Source organism: Pelobates fuscus, chromosome 3, assembly GCF_036172605.1.
Source record: "Pelobates fuscus isolate aPelFus1 chromosome 3, aPelFus1.pri, whole genome shotgun sequence".
Lineage (NCBI taxonomy): Eukaryota > Metazoa > Chordata > Amphibia > Anura > Pelobatidae > Pelobates > Pelobates fuscus.
Genome location: NC_086319.1, coordinates 121,566,677 through 121,587,067, shown reverse-complemented (window position 1 = coordinate 121,587,067; position 20,391 = coordinate 121,566,677). Strand labels below are relative to the sequence as shown.

Genomic DNA, 20,391 nt, shown 5'->3' with positions numbered 1-20,391 from the left:
AGTGTCTATAAAAAGGGTTCCCAAAAGTTATATGCACAGGTGTTGTAGAACTACAGCTCCCGTGATGCTTTGCAAACATTAACAATGGGAAAGCATCAAACAAAGTTGAAGTTCTAAAACATTTTGGCATCTAGCTTGGGCACAACCACACTTATTTGTAGTGTTGTGGAGTGTGTATGGGTAATGTAGGAGTAAATGTGTAGTGTATTATGCTTAGGTAGTGTAATTAGTTGTCAGAATGTGATGGCAGATATGAACCATTCGGACCATCTAGTATGCCCAATTTTCTAAACCTTCATTAGTCCCTAGCCTTACCTTATTCTAGGATAGCCCTATGCCTTATGCCTATCCCACAGATGCTGAAACTCCCTCATTGTGTTAACATCTACTACTTTAGTTGGAAGGCTATTCCATGTGTCCACTACCCTCTTAGTAAAGTAATACTTCCTGGTATTATTTTTAAACCATTGCCCCTCTAATTTAAGACTATGTGCTCTTGTTGTGGTAGTTTTTCTTCTTTTAAATACGATCTCCTTCTTTACGTTATTGAATCCCTTTATGTATTTAATGTTTCTATATTGTTGCCTGAGATTAGTGCATAGGTACAAACAGTCCCGAATTTGTTTGGACAGTCTCGCATTTTTACTGTCCCAGCATTTATAGGTGATGGGAATCTGTCTGGCATTTTGAAGTCTTCTGGCAAAAGACTGGGCACTGATGGGTGGACTGCCCTCTTTGACGGTTAGACTCAGCACCTGCATGTTGGTCTCTATTGTTGACAGGTATGCTAGTGGGAGTTACATTTATGGGCAAAACTCAGATGCTGTCTTTAAAATGGTGGCAACATATTTGTGTCTCCCACTGATGGATTAATGTGTTGTCAGTCGTTCTCCATTGCTCCTTTATAACGCTCACTGCTGCGTGTTTTAGACAATTGTTAAAATCCTTTAAAATAGTGAATACAGCAGCTTTAACACATGAAAAATGTCATGTTTTATCAAGAGCAATGAAGTTTACGATGTAATAAAGTGAAGTACTCCAAAAAGTTACATCAATGTGATACTCTTTAGCAACCCATAAAGAGATAAGTGAAACCGAGCAGCAATTGATATTGCCCTGAATGTTGCTTGTAAGTTCCTGTCTGTCAAAAACGCAAAGGGAGGAAATTAAGAGAGGTTCGATAGCTTACCTGTTTCTCCACTTGTCTGAGCAGAAGCTTAAATCTGTCATCATCTTTCAACCGCTGAGGCAGCTCATTTTCACCTTGACGTTTTGCTTGCTCTAACTGTTCTTTGAGGTCTCTTAGTACAGAAATCTCTTGAGTTAGCTGATTATGCCACGTCCTTGAAGCCTGCAGATCTAATTCCAAGTCTAGTGATGTGCGAATTAAACGCTCTGTGCCAGGGTACTTTATGGACGGCTGAAACAATCGAGAATTGCTTGTGAATGACTGTTTAGTGCAAGCAGTTAAATGGTTTGATTTGCTAATCTGAGAGCACAGTGAAGCTATCGTTTACTTGGAATATATGATAAGGATCAGAAATATGGGGCAAGAAAGTCAAAGTAAAAGCTTTGTTCTAGATCGAATACTTAGAAAAATGATCAAATCAGAAATATTGATCAATATCAGAAATTATGTGAATACATAATGGTGAACCTTGTATTACAACAATAACGCCACTGAGGGGCCCTGGAGACGACAACACCCACTGTTTTAGTGTTTGGTATATGGCTGAATTAAGTTGGTGGCAGCTGCCGTCAAGGAGTGTAACTCCCACTAATCTTGGGAAGATCAGGAAATGCTGCATCAGATAGTAGTCCTTGTACACACTTAGTTCAAAACTGCAATGTAACTATCTGTACAATATGGGATACTAAAACAGACCTGCCTGTTGATAGCATCCCACTTGATTTTTCTACTAGGCCATCCATAGTAACTCCATTGTGCTACAAATTATTTCAAAATAGCCAATAAAATTGGATTGTTTTTAGGTTTACGATGACAGATTGTGAAAAAAGTTCATTTTCTGTCACTTTGACTGTATTGTCAAAGTGAATCCCCAATAAGATCTCTACTGATGCCTTTTCTGGAACAATATTCTAAGGAATAGTAACTCAATTTGACCACAAATTAGTCGAAAATATTCAATAAAATCTGCTTTTATATTTACGATCAATTATTTTTTTAAAGTTAAAATGTGAAAAAAGTTCCTTTTCTTTTATTCTGACTACATTGTCAGAGTAAATCTCCAATACGATCTTTATTTTGCTACTGATGCTTTGTTTAGGACCAATATTTTAAGCAAGGAGTATTTGACACAACATAGAAATGGAAAGTTCCTGATTATTATTAAAATTTTAGCACTTTTTCATAGAATTGTTTTTTTACACATAACCTCAAATATGTATATTTGCTCATCATATGTCGGACTAGAATTTTAATGCCGATTACCCCATGGAACTGAGCACCCATAGTCTATTATACATTAAACTTGTGACATCCTGCAGCCTGCAAACCAGACAAAGGAGAGAGTAACATAGTGGAATGATCACTATAAGCAACACCTTGTAGACTAGAGTATTAATGTTGTTACTCTATTTATTTCTAATATGCACTAATGTAATTTGGTTTACGTTAAACAAGGGCAGACTGGGGCTTTCTCCAATTAAGTCCAAGTAGATAACAATTTCTAGTAGCAATTTGTTCTTTAACAAATGAAATATAAATCAATTATAAAATACTTCCTGTCTCACCAGAGACTTTCCTCCAATCACAATACATCATAGAGGAAGTAAAGCCCAACCTATTGTCATTCACAGACCACAGGGACTGAAAGATCTAAAACCAAACTATATTCTTTCAGCATCACACACAGTATAACTACTTGTAATAGCATTGAATCACTGCCAACATACTGCCCTTGTTCTATACCCACCTCATATCCTTTTTAATACTTTTCTTCCTGTGCCGTGCAAAAGAGAGGAGAATCTTGTCTTAACTACATGAACATTAATAAATATGCAGACCGGAGCCTGATACTGTTTTCTATTCTATAATAAAGTTTTAAAACTCAGCGTGATGAATTATTTATTAGACATTGCCTGGAGGGTGGATATGCATGAAGAATCACTAAACTAATGGATATCCAGATTCTGTCTAAAATCCCATAGTGGTCTACTTCTAACAAAATAATATCTTCTGTGTTAATTGTTCTGGAACTGGGTGCTGCACGTTGCATTCATAAATGTTCCCTCTAAGGAAGATAAAACAGACTGTCTACTCAACAAGCAGTGGAGTCAGCTTTTAGATACATTATGCACGTTAGGTTTCCACATGTAAATTTGTGACCTCCTTGCATCAATGTATAGAATCACGAAAGTCTTGAAAATAGAAATCTTATATTCACAGCAAAATTGTGTCCCTTGATCATATACGTTTAAGGTCATACATATATGAATGTATTAAGATGTGTCAATAGACTGCCTGTTTGCCAGATCATTCAGATTAGGTGCTTGTTTTGTTACAAATGATCTTACCCGCTTCCCTCTCATACTTCGCCTCTCCATAGAGTTCCGGACAAAAGGCAGCTTTTTAGATAGTGTTGAGCTGTCGCTGTCACTGCGGTTCAACTAGAAAAGCAATTTTTGGGAAAAGTGAAAAAATCTGGTGTATAAATCAGATAGCTCATTATTCTATATTCTACATGAATCAATTTATATAATACTATATAATGGATAGTATGGCAGTCAGAAAAAAACAATAGCTGTGAATATTTATCTATATACTATATTCATCTATTGTGAAAGTCAAAAAATGTTTTTAAATGTTTTTAAATATTGAAGTAATTTTTACGTAAACTGGAACTATTTGTATTCTATACTAATCTACTTACATATTTAAATCATCTATTATTAAAAAAAAAATAGTGGATGTTAAATAAGTGAAAATAAGGACTCCCATAGACCAGTCTGCTTTCAGTCTTGTGATTTATGGTTTATAGTTTCTTTAGAACCCAGAGGGAGCATTATTTTATTACGGTTAGTGCATTCACTATCTGATCTCTGGTTTATAGATGCCATTATATTCTGCAATTATTGTATTTACTACCTTGTATCCATATTTTGATCATCTCTCCCGCTCTATGTATATTATCAGCTTTAATGTTAATGGGAAGGTATCGGTGGGAAATAACCTCCTTTTTGCAATGTATTATAAAGATAATGCTTTAAAACAATGCAAAAAAATGAAATTAAACAAATAAAATAGCTCCTTAATGGTAAAGTTTCCTTGGATGCACTGTTAAGTCCATCTGCATTCAGACCCCTTCCTAACCTAGGAAAGACCTTCAATCAGGAGTTTCATATTCCAGCAGAGGTTTGTGGGACTAAATTATTTGTTTACAGAGCAGTTCCATTCATCAAGTAGTGAGTGGACCTGCTTTTTGGGGATAGTTATTCTGTCAGTTTACACTTAGCCCGGTTCACTGATTAGAAATAATGAGGTGCAGTCCATGGCTCAGGTTGGATCTCTCTCCTCCTAGCTCATTTGAAGTTGTGTATGAGGCTACATGCACAACCTGGATTGAAATGATCTTCCTACCCAAAACTCAAGTACATCTGTAGGGACAGTAAGCTGAAGGGGTTTTGGTGCTCATGGTGACCCTTCAACCTTATCATGAGGACTTCACAGACATCCACTGAATGTAAAATGAGCAGTCTTGTGTTTTTTTGTAATTCTCACAGAAATCCATTGAATGTAAAATGAGCAGTCATTATTTTCTCGTAATTTTTGTAATTCTGACTTGTAGCTATAAATTAAATGGTACAAGCTTGTTCTGCATGTCTTTCCCTTGTAGTATCACAATGCACAGGTGTTTGTCAAACACTACAATGGCAGAGCATCATGGGACAGGAAGTATCTGGATGCCAAGGTGTGCCTTCAAAGAACTATGAATATTTGTAAAAATTTTGGCCAATAAATGGAAATCAGAAAAAAAACTTCCACCTCGGCTAATGTTTTCGGGTGAGCTATTTTGTCCTGGAATTTGAAATTATCTGTACAAATCTCTGCAAATACCAGGATAGTCAATATCCTGTAAGGCTTAAAACCATGACCAGTCAGCTATGTTTTCAGATGAGTTATTTTGGTCTAAAATTTGAAATTCGTTTGAATTCACTTGAAATTCCAGACAATCCATTCCTTATTGAAGTTATTTTTATTTATGTTATTTTGTTGGTTTTATTCATTTATTCATTTGCACCTGTTTTGGTTGCAAGAGGATAAGCCATGTTTTGAAAGACAATTACGATTATGTCATGTTACTGAGATAAATGTAAAAAAAATGATGGAACTGCACTCCACCCCTTGCCAGGAATCCAGGGTGCTTCACTGGATATGTCCCAGTACCAAAATGGACCAAATGTAATAGTAAAAATAGAAAATGAATCCAGGCACTCCAATTGAATTCCAAGAGAAAGGATATTTATTGGAACCAATGCTTTGTAGCTGCTGGTTCCAATAAATTGCCTTTCTCTTGGAATTCATTTGGAGTGCCTGGATTCATTTTCTATTTTTAATGTTACTGAGATAAGACAGAAGAATGGTTTTCTTACCCGGCAGATGTACTGGCTTTGTGGTCCTGGTGAGAAAGTTTTAGAGCGTATTATAGTACTGCCTCGTAGGAATGGTGCCTGCATTGGGTTGGCTGCACGCTTGTCTTTTGGACGTACAACAGTAGAGGGCTGTGCAAGACCATCAGTGTTTGTCTCCTTATCCACCTAGAGAAGGCATTGTAAAGAATGTTAGATCAGCATCAGTGAAAAGTGACAAAAATAACAGTTCTAGAATCAATATAAAGTGTCTGGTAAATCAAAGTATTTCTCCAATTTTCGTCCACGTGCAATATGTTATTACTCACTGTCTGCTGGAGTTTGGTATTTTCTACTAAATGCAGGCCTATGTTACTATACTCTCTTTGGGGGGTCTGTTATCATGCACTGTCTGAAAGTCTATGTTAGCCATTTTGGAGATTTCAGACTTTGCGTTAAATGACTGTGACAAGCATGGAAACAAGCCACTGGTTGGTCAGTGCAGGTTTCAATGTGCGTGAATGGTTATCAATGTCAGTGTGTGTGAATAATAATCACTGTAAATGTCATTTTATGTGTTACCCTGTGTCACACAGCTCCCTCCATCACTGTGCTAGCAGCCCACTGTCCTGTGTAAGAGGCTGGCAGTGGCTGCTAGCTACATTTTCAGAAGGGAGAGTGCCAGCCGACCATGCTCACTTCTAATTTGCAATAATGGCGGCAGGCACTTTATATGACGGCAGTGACTGCTGCCATTATTGCAAATTAGAAGTGAGCATGGTCGGCTGGCACTCTCCCTTCTGAAAATGTAGCTAGCAGCCACTGGCAGCCTCTTACACAGGACAGTGGGCTGCTAGCACAGTGATGGAGGGAGCTGTGTGACACACAGCCTCTTGCCGCTCTGTGCACTCCCCTGGCGTGATCCCTGACCGATCTTATTGAGGCAGGCACCCAATGTATGAAGTGCCGCCTGCCCTAATAAGCCCTACAATCAGGCAGCAAGGGAGCCAGCAGAATGGCGGCAGGCACCTCAAGTCACAGCCTTGCCTGCCGCCATGAGTGTAAGGTAAAACAGATCAAGGCCAGCTGGCTCCCTTCTCTGTTATATGGGACGACAGGGCTATTTTCAATTTTATATATATATATATATATATAAATATATATATATATATATATATATATATCTACAAATATAATACACATATCATTTTGTTTTTGCTAAATAATATGGCTATATGTTTTTTTTTCTTATTTATGGGATCGTCCACATATTATGGAGGTAGAGCAGCCATATAGACATTTTCCTATTAATGATTACAAGAAAAATAGGGGGCGAGTCAGATCCCCATGTCCTGTCTGGTGCCCCACCTACTTGAAATGTCACCAGTCAACACTGGAAATACATGTTATAATTAGTTAGAGGATCAGAGTGGGTCGAGATGCAAAGAATTTGAGAAAAAGTCACCTTTTATAGTGTTATTTCAGGGAAGTGAAAGGATTTATTTTAGGGTAGAACAACTTTTTGCATCGAGCGAGTGCCTTGTGTGTGACTCAGAATGTTGTCATCTGCAGTTGAATACATACAGACTATCTGTGTAGATTAGGTTACTCCCTGCCTGCCTCATCGTATGATCTATTATGGGAACATTACTGGAGATTTATGAACGTAGTCAAACCCATTCTAGAAAGGTTTTACTATTTAAGTATATTAACTGTACGCTCACCTTCACTGGAGCTAACTCTGGGTCTGACTGTGCTGTGTCTTCTGCTTCACATTGTGGGTTTTCATTGTCTTCTTCATTTTCACTGCCACCTTCTTCATCATGGCCAGGGTTTAGCTCCTCAGGCCTATTTTTATAGAGGAAAGGGGAAGCAAATACAAATTTTAACAGCTCAATGAAAATGTGGCCAATGCTGTAGTTATTTTATTAACCAGCAGATGGTGCAGTTACACAATTTAAAAAATTCCCTTTTAAATGCCAGGAAACAAAACTCAGGTTGCATTTATTAGTGTGCGCGCACACAAACACGCACGCAAACATTATATACACTGCTTAGACATATGTTTACAAAGTATAAAATTGATGCTACAGGAAATAAATAAATATGATTCAGTCCTCACTATCGAAATGTTTTAATAAAGATTTATACATACATTTCAAAAACGTATGTAAATGCATGCATAGACATTGTCAATGTCTATAGAAACAGGTGTATTCACCGCTAGGATACTTCTAAAAGTTGTTTGATTTAATTTATTATTCGTCTTTTGTAGTATGGCTACAGTACTTTCAGTTACGTTACAGCACTGTGAGCTAATTGAATTGTGGTCTTCAGGTAAGGTATATAATGTCTGATTTCACACTTTGCTATGCATGACAGTCAATAAATGATGTTCGGGCTGTATTATATCAGAGATGTTCCACTTGCAGTGCTTTCTTTGCCCTACACATGAACTGTACCGTGTTTGCAGTGTTTTCTCAAAATGTGCTTTTGCCAATGCAAATTATGCTTTTGCTATCACTCTTCAAGTGCAGATTGTGTGTCTCACTTCCTACTTGCTAGTTGGCAATGCTCAATGTCTAAACCACAATTAAATTATAAGGGAGCCCGGCCGTCAACCTTAGCCTCTATTTAAAATATTTAATTCCCCCAACTGTATCTTAACTTTTCTCCCCAAAGTCGTGTACCTTTAGCTGAAAATGCTCGTTATTTAGACCCTGAATAACACTGAGGGACCTAATTTGATCTTTTATTTAGCACCAGCAAGTCAACGAGTGACATCTAATTTAGTGTTTCTAAAATACCTCCATTATAATCCTAGATAGCAACCATATAGCCACTGATTATATCAATTATCAATCATTAAACGCTTTGTTTAACATGCAATATATTAATTAGCAGGCTAAATTCCATGACCAAATTAATTAGCTTAATTTGTGAAAAAAAAAAAAAGGAGAGAGACAGAAAAAGAAGCAAGGGAAATAAAGCAAGACAGACAAGAGAGATGTTACAGAGTAAATCAGAGGATGAAGACGGTAAAATATTAAGAAAAAAAACAAAACAATAAGATTCACACTTTTTAATGAAACACTATCTGGCTCAAATTAATGATAAAATTCCAAACAGTGTTCACATGTTAGTCAGCCGTCAGGAAATATTATAACTCACTTTAACAACATCAACAATTTAGTCACTCACCAGGTATCTTCTTCCACTTCAACCAATCCAATTTCTTCAAACTGCTTTTCTACAGCTTCTAGTTCAACAGCAGTCTGTTCTAAAAGTGCACTCACAGAGTCCTGTAGAAAGAGCATATATAATTAGTCTGAAGATTGGCTTTCAGACAACCTCTTGACATCGATGCATTACAGCGTGTGTCAAACACAACACTCTTGCGGAAAATGGGTCCAAAACCTTTTATTTGTTTAGCCTTTACTTCTAAACTCAGCAATGAAGATTACTGCAATTTATCGTGTGTGCAGATATGTGTTGAACAATGTACTGAGGATCCACTGAATTCAGGTGGAAGAGGCTTTCAATCACCACCAATCACAACTTTCTTGGTTTGTGTTCCACAATTTATCCTGGTATTTCAGAAGTTAAATTAAGAAAGAGTACTTTCCAATCAACCAAACCAGTATATTTACCATAATAGGAGCTAATGATGTTGCGAGGTACTTTTTTAAAAAATTATATTAGATTTTGTGGTGGAATCTCGGTAAAAATAAATTTAGTAGGCCGAGATTACCACGTGGCATGTGTACGTGCATATGCTGACGTATCGATCAGTTGGTTGCACGAGGCAAGATACGATCAGTAGTGTACGGAGCATGTGCAAGAATACAGGATGTAGTATTCCCCTCCTCCATTGTGCTGGACAAGCCATGCGGTCAAGCAGGAAGTTAATTCTTATTTGTATTGATTGGTCAAGAGAATGTGCGGGTGGAGCTTATTATGGGAGGAGTTATGTGCCTATATAAGGAGCCTGCACTATTGTCCGGGGCTCAGAACTTGTTGTATTTTGGTGACGTTAGTCCCTCTGAGTCCCGATCGGTGATCCAATAAAGAATCTCTTCCTTCCTGAAGAAACCTGTGTCCATCTCTCTGTGCTTCGCTTCCGTCAGTTTCTCCGGTATCATTTGGTGCATTGGCCGGGAAGCTCATCGTTCAACGGTAGCTGAGAGGCAGAGGCGTGAGACGGTCTATCTTTGCCCACGTTCTCTACGGCTGCACCCCTGAACTTCTGCGTGGACCTCCCTTCGTCTCGGCGCCACTGGTCTGTTGTCCAGGAGATCATCGGCCTCTACGTGAGAAGTGCTGGGGTGTCCCCGTCGATGAGTGTGAACTCAGGTTCAGGAACGAGGAGGTAAGACAACTGCTGTTTTAGACGGCAGACCCACTAGGGGTATACCGATTGTGCGGTAGGCCCATCAGGGGTTTGAATTGTGTATGGAATCTGCCCCCTCTGTCGGAGGGAAGGAGCGAAGGCGCACCGCTCGATCGAACGCTCTTTAGTCAGACCGTTTGATTTTGTTAGTCAGGCGGGGCTCTGGTGTAAATAGCCCTAGCCGGACACCGGTGTCTTGTCTAGACTAGCGTTCTAGGGTGTATATTTTGTTCGCTAGGTCGGAGGGACCGGGAGACTGAGCGGCGTCTGTGTAAATTCGGTTCGCTAGCTCTCAACCTATCTTTGCTAAGTGGGATGGCGTGTAAATTTGGAACCCACTAGATTTTTGATAGTAATCGACTAAGAGGCGTCTTTGTAAATTCGGTCCTCTAGCTCGCTATATGTGTGTGCTTGGGCAGTGTGGCTAACCAAAACGTATGTAGATAGTTTTTGGTAGTCTATTCAAGGTACTGGCCAATAGTTTAGTTGGGAATTGTAAATGTGATAAAGATTGTTTAGTAAAGTGTATATCTTGTTAGATGGCGCGAGCTCAGCCGTCTAGCGAGAGTGTTAATAGTGTGTTGCTGTATTATAGTGCACGGTACCATAACCCTGTATATTTACTGACACTGTATATAAGTACTAATCATTGTCGTCTATTGCATGTTTAACACCATAACCACTAATAATTGTATTGTGACCTTAAATTGTGCTTTGACCTATGCTAACCGTACTGTAACCGCTATTTGTAAAAGACGATGTTACTGGGGTGTGTTATAGACGGGTAATTCGTATATAGAGAATTATAGCGTGGGTGACGGTATAGTTTCGCCAAAGGGCATAATATTGATTATCTAGTGACTGGTGTAACAGCTGTGTGTGTACGGGAATTCCCTGAGTGTTTATTGTGTTATTGTGTACGTTTCACTTGGTAACTGTACCACGTGGTGCTGTTGCCAGAGGAAACGGGTGTGACTGTTGAATAGTACGCGTGCATAGTATTCGTTGTCAACGACGTTCCATTGATAAGTATGGGCGCGTCGCAGTCAACGATTCCGGATCCCTTAGGTCAGTGTTCCCCAACCCCCGGGCCGCGGACCGGTACCGGTCCGTGGATCAAACGGTACCGGGCCGCCCAGGGGTGTGCGAGCCTGCCGGCTAATGCAGGGCTGGCATTGCCAAGTGCCAGCCCTGCAATGTGCCTGCGGACCGGAGGGGAGATCAGAGATCTCCCTCCCCGGTCTGCAGGCACATTGCTGACAGCCGGCAGGGGAGGGAGTGAGAGAGGACCCGGGAGCTCTTACCTGCAGCTCCTCCGGGTCCTCCTCTCGCGAGATTTGGAGCGTTGCCGCGGTAACCACGGCAACGCTCCAAATCTCGCGAGAGTGAACTCTAGCCCTGTAACTGGGCTAGAGTTCACCTCACCACCACCGGACCACCAGGGAATCCCCACCGGACCACCAGGGACTAAGAAATGTCCCCCCTCCTCCCAGTAAAGGTAAGAAGGGAGGGGGGACATCAATATATTATTTTTAATTAAATAAATAAAAAAAAAGCCTCCCTACCCTCCTTACTCCCCATACACACACTGCCCCCATACACACACTGCCCCACAAACACTGCCCTATACACACACTGCCCCACAAACACTGCCCCATACACACACTGCCCCACACACACACTACACACACTGCCCCACAAACACTACACACACTGCCCCACAAACACTCCCCCATACACACACTACACACACTACACACACTGCCCCCATACACACACTGCCCCACAAACACTCCCCCATACACACACTGCCCCATACACACACTACACACACTGCCCCCAAACACTGCCCCATACACACACTGCAAACACTGCCCCCATACACACGCTACACACACTGCCCCACAAACACTGCCCCATACACACACTACACACACTGCCCCATACACACACTACACACACTGCCCCGCAAACACTGCCCCCCATAGACACACCGCCCCCATACACACACTGCCCCACAAACACTGCCCCATACACACACTGCCCCACACACACACTACACACACTGCCCCACAAACACTACACACACTGCCCCACAAACACTCCCCCATACACACACTACACACACTGCCCCCATACACACACTGCCCCACAAACACTCCCCCATACACACACTGCCCCATACACACACTACACACACTGCCCCCAAACACTGCCCCATACACACACTGCAAACACTGCCCCATACACACACTACACACACTGCCCCACAAACACTGCCCCATACACACACTACACACACTGCCCCATACACACACTACACACACTGCCCCGCAAACACTGCCCCCCATAGACACACCGCCCCAAACACACACACACTGCAACTCTCACACACACTGCCACCCTCACATACACACTGCACCGCTCACACACACATACACACAATTTTGAGTCTGTCTTTATGTGACTGTGTTTGTGATTTTCTGACTATGTATGTGTCTGTGTGTTTTTTTAATATATGTGACTGGTTTTTTTTTTGTCTTATTAAATCAAAACAAGCGGGCCACGGAAAAATTATCAAATGTTTACCGGTCCGCGGCGATAAAAAGGTTGGGGAGCACTGCCTTAGGTTGTATGGTGAAGAATTTTAAAAAGGGATTCAAAACTTGTGATTTTGGGGTTAAAATGTCTCCTGTACGTTTGGTCACTTTGTGTACTAGGGAGTGGCCTACTTTGGTTGCGGCATGGCCGCCACGTGGCAGTTTGGATCCAACTCTGGTACAGCGCTTACACGTGGCTGTATCGGGTAGGCCTGAACTTTACGGGCAGTTTCCTTATATTGATTGTTGGAGACAGGCCGTAAATGACTCGCCAAAATGGATTCAGACATGCCACGAGGAGCAATGTCGCCTCATGGTGGCTAGGACTTGTTTGTCCACTAGGACTGGTGTTAGGCCCATTTTGGACACGCCCCCTGAGTCCGAGATCCCTTTGCCGCCCCCTTACTTTCCGTTAAGAGGAAGTGACGCAAATGCAGGAAGTCCTGCACCCCTTCCCTCATTGCCCTCATCCACTTCCGCTTCCTCCTCCAGTACAGAATCCACCCCCTCTCGTACTAAATCTCCCCTTCCGGAACCAGAGCCAACCCCCATTAGATCCGAATATCCTGATTTGGCGCCACTTCAGACTTCCGGTCAAGCTTCTTCTAGCTCGGCTCGAAGTGTTTTATTTACTACCTTTTCCCAAAACCAAGCTCCCACATCCTCATGTTTTATTACCCCCGACCGGAACCTCTAACTGATGCCCCTCCACGTAGCCCCATACTAACCCGACAACTGACTGGTACCCAACAATTAAAACATTATCAGATGCCTCTTCGTCTGAATCCCGGGTCAGCCTATATCGATGCCGCAGGTCAAATGGCACATGCTGACCCAGTCTTCGTATATGTCCCGTTCACGACAACCGATCTCTTGAATTGGAAGACCCACAATTCCTCGTATACTGAGAAACCACAAGCTATGACCGATCTGTTCACCTCAATAGTACAGACACATAACCCGACATGGGCTGATTGCCAGCAGTTATTAATGACTTTGTTTAACAATGAGGAAAGGACAAGAATAAATCAAGCGGCCATTAAAGCGCTAGAGGATAAAGCCCGTACTTTGAATCAAGCCAATCCATCAGCATGGGCCGCAACACATTATCCTAACACCGATCCCGACTGGAATGTAAATGGTGCTGATATGGTTCAACTCAGAGCCTATAGAGACGCTATAATTGCTGGCATGAAAGCCGGAGGAAAGAAAGCCATTAATATGTCGAAGACAGTTGGGGTGATTCAGAAAAGTGATGAAGCGCCCAGTGTCTTTTATGACCGATTATTGGAGGCATACCGCTTGTATACCCCCTTTAATCCGGAAGACGCAGATAATTCCCGAATGGTGAACTCCGCCTTTGTCAGCCAAGCTTACGGAGATATTAAGCGTAAGCTACAGAAGTTAGAAGGGTTTGCAGGTATGTCTATCACCCAACTAATGGAGGTAGCAAATAAGGTGTATATGAACAGGGAAACAGAAAGTAAGAAAGAGGAAGAGCGCAAGATGCGTAGAAAGGCAGATATGTTAGCGGTAGCGATCGCAGGCGTAGATAGACGGGGCCCAGATAGAGGCGATAGTAAGTGGAATGAGGAACCTCTAAGTAGAAATCAGTGCGCATACTGTAGGGAAGAAGGGCATTGGAGAAATGAGTGTCCTCGAAGAGAACAGTGTGAGAGAGACAGACCTAGGACAGGTTATGGAAACTTTAGAGGCAGAGCGAGAGGTAGAGGAGGCCCCGGAGGGAGCAATGGTAATAGAGGGAGCAATGGGAACAGAGGAAGTGTTAGGGAAGATAGGTATTTCCCAGCAGCGCAAAGGTCCCGCGATAGAGAAGGTAGGGACTTTGTAGGATTGGCTGACACGGTCATGGAGGACTATTGATACCGACCGGGCTCCATCCCCCTTGGTCGAGCGGAGCCTATGGTCGATGTATCAATAGGGGGAAAAAGGAGTGCGTTCATGATCGACACTGGTGCTGAACATTCAGTGGTGACTAATCTAGTTGCTCCTCCATCTGGAAGGACTATTACTGTAATAGGAGCAACTGGAAGAAGTGCTGAAAAACCGGTTCTTAAAAGTCGACTCTGTACATTGGGAGGCCACGTAGTAAAACATCAATTCCTTTATATGCCTGAATGTCCAGTCCAATTGCTGGGACGTGATATGCTATCTAAGTTACAAGCGCAGATTACGTTCCTACCAAATGGAACAACATCCTTAAAGTTTAATGGACCTTCAGGTATTATGACATTATCCGTACCAAAGGAAGAAGAGTGGCGACTTTATACAGCGTTGACTAGCCAAAACCCTAGGAGTGATGAGTCCTTATTCAACATACCAGGAGTTTGGGCAGAGAACAACCCACCAGGACTGGCCCGCAATATTCCACCTATTAAAATTGAACTAAAACTTGGGGTTTATCCAGTAAGCCTAAGACAATATCACATCCCGCAGAAGGCTAAGAAGAACATACAATCTTATCTGGATAAGTTCATACGGTATGGTATCCTAAAATTCTGTACTTCCCCCTGGAGCACCCCATTGCTGCCTGTTCAAAAGCCCGGTACAGATGAGTATCGACCTGTGCAGGACTTGAGAGCAGTCAATGATGCGGTTGTTAGTATACATCCAGTTGTACCCAATTCATATAACCTGCTTGCTTTAATTCCGGGCGGGGCTACTTACTTTACAGTCTTAGACCTCAAAGATGCCTTCTTTTGCCTCCGAATTGCCGCAGAAAGTCAATGTATTTTCGCTTTCCAATGGGAGAACGCTGTAACGGGCTCAAAATGCCAAATGACCTGGACAAGACTGCCCCAAGGGTTTAAAAATTCACCTACCCTATTTGGTTCAGCTCTAAGTCAAGATCTACTGGATTTCGAGTCCATCCCAGGAGAGTGTGTATTGTTACAGTATGTAGATGACTTGTTGATAGCAGCAGTTACAAAGGAAATATGTCAGCAAGCAACGCACGATCTACTACACATTCTCTGGAAGGCAGGATACAAGGTGTCTAGGAAAAAGGCTCAGTTGTGTTTGCCAACTGTCAAATATCTGGGATTCCATATCTCTGAAGGTCAAAGAATTATGGGGCCAGAGAGAAAAGAAGCTGTGTGCCAAATACCGATACCCAAGAATAGAAGACAAGTGCGAGAATTCTTGGGGGCAGCAGGCTTCTGTAGGATATGGATTCCCAGCTACGCGATACTGGCAAAACCTCTGTACGCAGCTATCAAAGGTACAGAGCACGACCCCTTCTTATGGACTCAAGAACAGCAAACGGCATTTGAAGATGTGAAGAAGGCTTTGATGAGTGCCCCAGCATTAGGTCTACCTGATCACACACGACCATTCTACCTGTATGTACATGAGCAAAGAAGAATGGCTGTGGGAGTATTGACACAGTACTTGGGATCATGGCAAAGACCTGTTGCCTACATGTCTAAGCAACTGGATGCAGTGGCCAGCGGACTTCCACCTTGTCTAAGAGCCGTAGCTGTAGAGTCCCACATGCAGTACAGACGTTGTTGGATTACAAAGGAAATCATTGGTTTAGTAACAGCCGTATGACCAAGTATCAAGCAATGTTGTGTGAAAACCCAAGAGTGCATTTAGAGACTGTAAACACCTTATATCCAGCTACCCTTTTGCCACAACCTACTGAAAGTCAACATGATTGTTTGGAAGTAATGGATGAAGTATTCTCAAGTAGACCAGATCTTCGTGATTTTCCCATCCAGAACCCTGATGCTCAATATTATACCGACGGCAGTAGTTATGTGAAAGAAGGGATCCGCTATGCAGGATATGCAGTAACAACAATAGACAAGGTGATAGAAGCTCGGCCACTGGCGAAAGGAACATCAGCACAAAAGGCAGAATTGATAGCACTGACACAAGCGTTACAATTGGCTGAAGGTTTAAGAGTGAACATCTACACGGACTCCAAGTATGCGTTTTTAACCACTCATGCCCACGGAGCTTTGTATAAAGAAAGAGGACTATTGAATTCAGAAGTCAAAGAAATCAAGTATGCAGCTGAAATCCTACAACTATTGGAAGCAGTGTGGGAGCCGAAAGAAGTCGGTATCATACATTGTCGAGCGCATCTGAGAGGAGATGGTGATGTAACCAAAGGAAATCGGATGGCAGATAGTGCAGCTAAGCGTGCCGCTGAATCAGGAAGACAGGAGTATGTGGGGCATATAGCTGCTCTTATACCAACTCCGCTGTCTCAATGGACTCCAGTTTATACAGCTCAAGAAGAGGAGTGGTTAAAGACTGAACCTGGAAAGTATTTGGAGAACAAATGGTATCAGCTAGAAGATGGAAGAATAGTCATTCCAGCATCACTAGCGGTAGAAATTGTCCAAAATTATCACAACGGGACACATTCTGGGAGAGACAGCACAGAAGAATCTCTCAGAAAACATTTCTACATACCAAGATTGTCCAACTTGACTCAGGCCATTGTACGAAGATGTGTAACGTGTGCTAAAAATAATGCAAGACAAGGACCAGTAAAGCCACCAGGAGTCCAGTTTATGGGAGGACTCCCCATGTCCGATTTACAAATTGACTTTACAGTGATGCCTAAATCGGGTGGACATCGTTACCTGTTGGTAATTGTGTGCACCTATTCAGGCTGGGTAGAAGCATGTCCTACTCGTACAGAGAAAGCAGGAGAAGTTGTGAGATTCCTGCTACGAGAAATAATACCCCGATATGGACTACCCTGCTCTATAGGATCGGACAATGGTCCAGCTTTTGTTCATCAGTGCCTACAACAACTGACTCATATGCTTGGTATAAAGTGGAGGCTTCATACGGCATATAGACCCCAGAGTTCTGGTAAGGTAGAGAGAATGAATAGAACTATTAAGAATCAGTTGGCTAAAATGTGTCAGGAAACCCAACTTAAGTGGAACGTTCTCTTACCCATAGCTTTATTGCGAATCCGCAGTACCCCTACCAGAAGGATGGGCCTCTCTCCTTTTTAAATCATGTATGGGCGACCACCTCTTGTACTTGGTAACTTAAGGGGGGACTTGAGTCAGTTGGGAGAAGGAATTACCCGGCAGCAGGTTGTAGAGTTGGGTAAGACTATGGAGGAGGTACAGAAATGGGTACAAGATAGATTACCTGTGAATATTTATCCCCCAGTTCATAGTTACCATCCAGGAGACCAAGTGTGGATTAAAGAGTGGAATAATGTACCGTTAGGGCCCAAATGGAGAGGTCCTTATGTTGTTCTTTTGTCTACCCCTACAGCGATAAAAGTAGCCGAAGTGACTCCGTGGATACATCACTCCAGGGTTAAACCAGCAGCAGTCGATTCTTGGCAAGTTACAGCAGATCCAGAGAATCCCTGCAAGATCCGGTTAAAACGCACGACTCAGTCGGAGTAACGAGGAATTTGTGTGGATTACAAAATTTTATTGTTTCAGGGATTTGGTGCGTGAGTGAGAAGGCCATAATAAAGCCTGTCCGCCCACCGACGTATAGTATATAAGCCAGGGAAAGTCTCGAAGGGACTCCTGTGAAGACGAGCAGAACTCCATTCCCTGCAGCCCTTACATCCTGGAAGCTGAGGTGCCTTCGCACGGACGAAGACTGAGGATGACGGCGAAAGATGTGTTCTTGATAATGTTTATTTATGTGTATTTTTATATTCAGGAAGGTAGAGGTACCGACACTCCTAGCTGTGAGGTATGCATTAAGACTACAAGAACAGGTAACCATATTTCCCAAACCCTAATTTGGCATTCACAATACGAGTGTAAAGGAGATGTATCAAGATGTAGATACCTTAATATAGAATATAGTGTGTGCCATTTAGGAGTAGGAGAACCTAAGTGCTTCAGTCCGGAGTATCAACCTCGTACAATTTGGTTGACTCTCAGGAATGGAGATCCTCAGGGGACCCTAATTAATAAGACGGTGTTAGAATCCGTACATTCTTCGGGTGTTCTGCTATTTGATGCGTGTAAAGCGATATCAAGTGGTAGAAAGCCGTGGAATGTATGTGGGGATCTTAGATGGGAGAGGACGTATGGGTCTAATGATAAATATATTTGTCCCAGTAGTAAAAATAAATATGTGAGTCCTAGATGCCCAAATAGAGATTATAACTTTTGCCCATATTGGTCTTGTGTGGGGTGGGCAACTTGGGGACAGACAGTAGACAAAGACATGATAGTGACTAAGTTGCCTACCAGCCCATATTGTAAGTCTATGGAATGCAATCCAGTCCATATACTTATAAATAACCCCGATAAGTTCTTAGACAAGTATGGCAATTTATTTGGGTTTCAAATATATGGGACGGGTTTAGATCCTGGGACAGTATTGTTTATAGGGATAGAGACTGATACGGTATCCTCCCAGACTCATCAAGTATACCATTCCTTTTATGAAGAGATGAGTATAGATAATAAGATCCCCCATAATGCTAAAAACCTGTTCATTGATTTAGCCGAAAGTATTGCCGGTAGTCTTAATGTTACCAACTGCTATGTGTGTGGAGGTACTAACATGGGAGACCAATGGCCTTGGGAAGCAAAGGAGGTAATGTCCGGTTCTGAGGCAGTTGACCAATTAATATCTACACAAGCCGATTATCATATGAGTGTTAGAGGTAAATCTGAGTGGAGATTAAAGACCTCCATCATAGGTTATGTTTGCATAGCAAGGAAAGGAATGATGTATAATACTTCTGTAGGAGAATTAACTTGTCTAGGGCAAAAAGCTTATGATGATGATACAAAGAATACAACTTGGTGGTCGGCTTCAAATGTCTCAGAACCATCTAACCCGTTTGCTAGATACGCCAATTTAAAGGATGTGTGGTTTGATTTATCCATCACATCTACCTGGAGAGCCCCAGCAAATTTGTACTGGATCTGTGGTAAGAAAGCCTATTCGGAGTTGCCACAGGACTGGGAAGGGGCATGTGTGTTGGGTATGCTCAAACCATCCTTCTTCTTGTTACCTATTGAAACAGGTGAGACTTTAGGTGTTAAAGTGTATGATGTGAATCATAGGAAGAAAAGGGGACCCATAGAGATAGGCGCCTGGGAAGATAATGAATGGCCTCCCCAGCGTATTATAGATTATTATGGGCCAGCCACGTGGGCAGAAGATGGTACCTTTGGTTATAGAACCCCTATTTATATGCTCAACCGTATTATAAGATTACAGGCGGTGGTTGAGATTATTACTAACGAGACCTCACAAGCGCTCAATCTTCTAGCGAAGCATAATACCAGGATGAGGACAGCAGTCTACCAAAATAGATTAGCCTTGGATTACCTTTTGGCAGTAGAGGGAGGTGTATGTGGGAAGTTTAACCTGAGCAATTGCTGTCTTCAAATAGATGACGAAGGACAAGCAATAGCTGAGCTTACTAGCCATATGGTTAAACTAGCGCATGTGCCTACTCAGGTATGGAAAGGGTATAATCCAAGCAGTTGGTTTGGTAGCTGGTATGAGTGGTTTGGAGGGCTTAAGGCAGTGGTAGGTGGAGTCCTGCTGATTTTAATGTTGTGTCTACTCCTGCCGTGTCTTATACCCTTAGTAGTTGGGTCTGTGCAAAGCCTGATAGAAAATATAGCAGAGAGGAAGGCTGCTGCACAGATAATGGCAATTTATAAATATGAGGCTCTAGATCAGGGAGAACCAATGCAGGAAGATGAGTGTTGAAGATTCACATCATAAGATAAGTCTGGTCTAGTTCAAGGTAACTTGCGGTGTATGCAAACCAAGGTTAAGTGATGCCTCAAGTAAATGTGGTGGAATCTCGGTAAAAAT

At 42.1% G+C, this 20,391-nt stretch overlaps 1 protein-coding gene across 1 annotated transcript in view; it reads right to left on the bottom strand.

Moving 5' to 3' along the window:
• Positions 1-20,391, bottom strand: part of WWC1 (WW and C2 domain containing 1) — a 227,517-nt gene that overhangs the window by 7,511 nt on the left and 199,615 nt on the right. The window contains exons 17-21 of the mRNA XM_063447439.1: positions 8,791-8,891; positions 7,314-7,437; positions 5,614-5,778; positions 3,538-3,630; positions 1,190-1,420 (exon numbers count right to left, since the gene is read on the bottom strand). Of these exons, the coding sequence (XP_063303509.1) occupies positions 1,190-1,420; positions 3,538-3,630; positions 5,614-5,778; positions 7,314-7,437; positions 8,791-8,891 (714 nt within the window). The remainder of the gene's footprint in view (positions 1-1,189; positions 1,421-3,537; positions 3,631-5,613; positions 5,779-7,313; positions 7,438-8,790; positions 8,892-20,391) is intronic.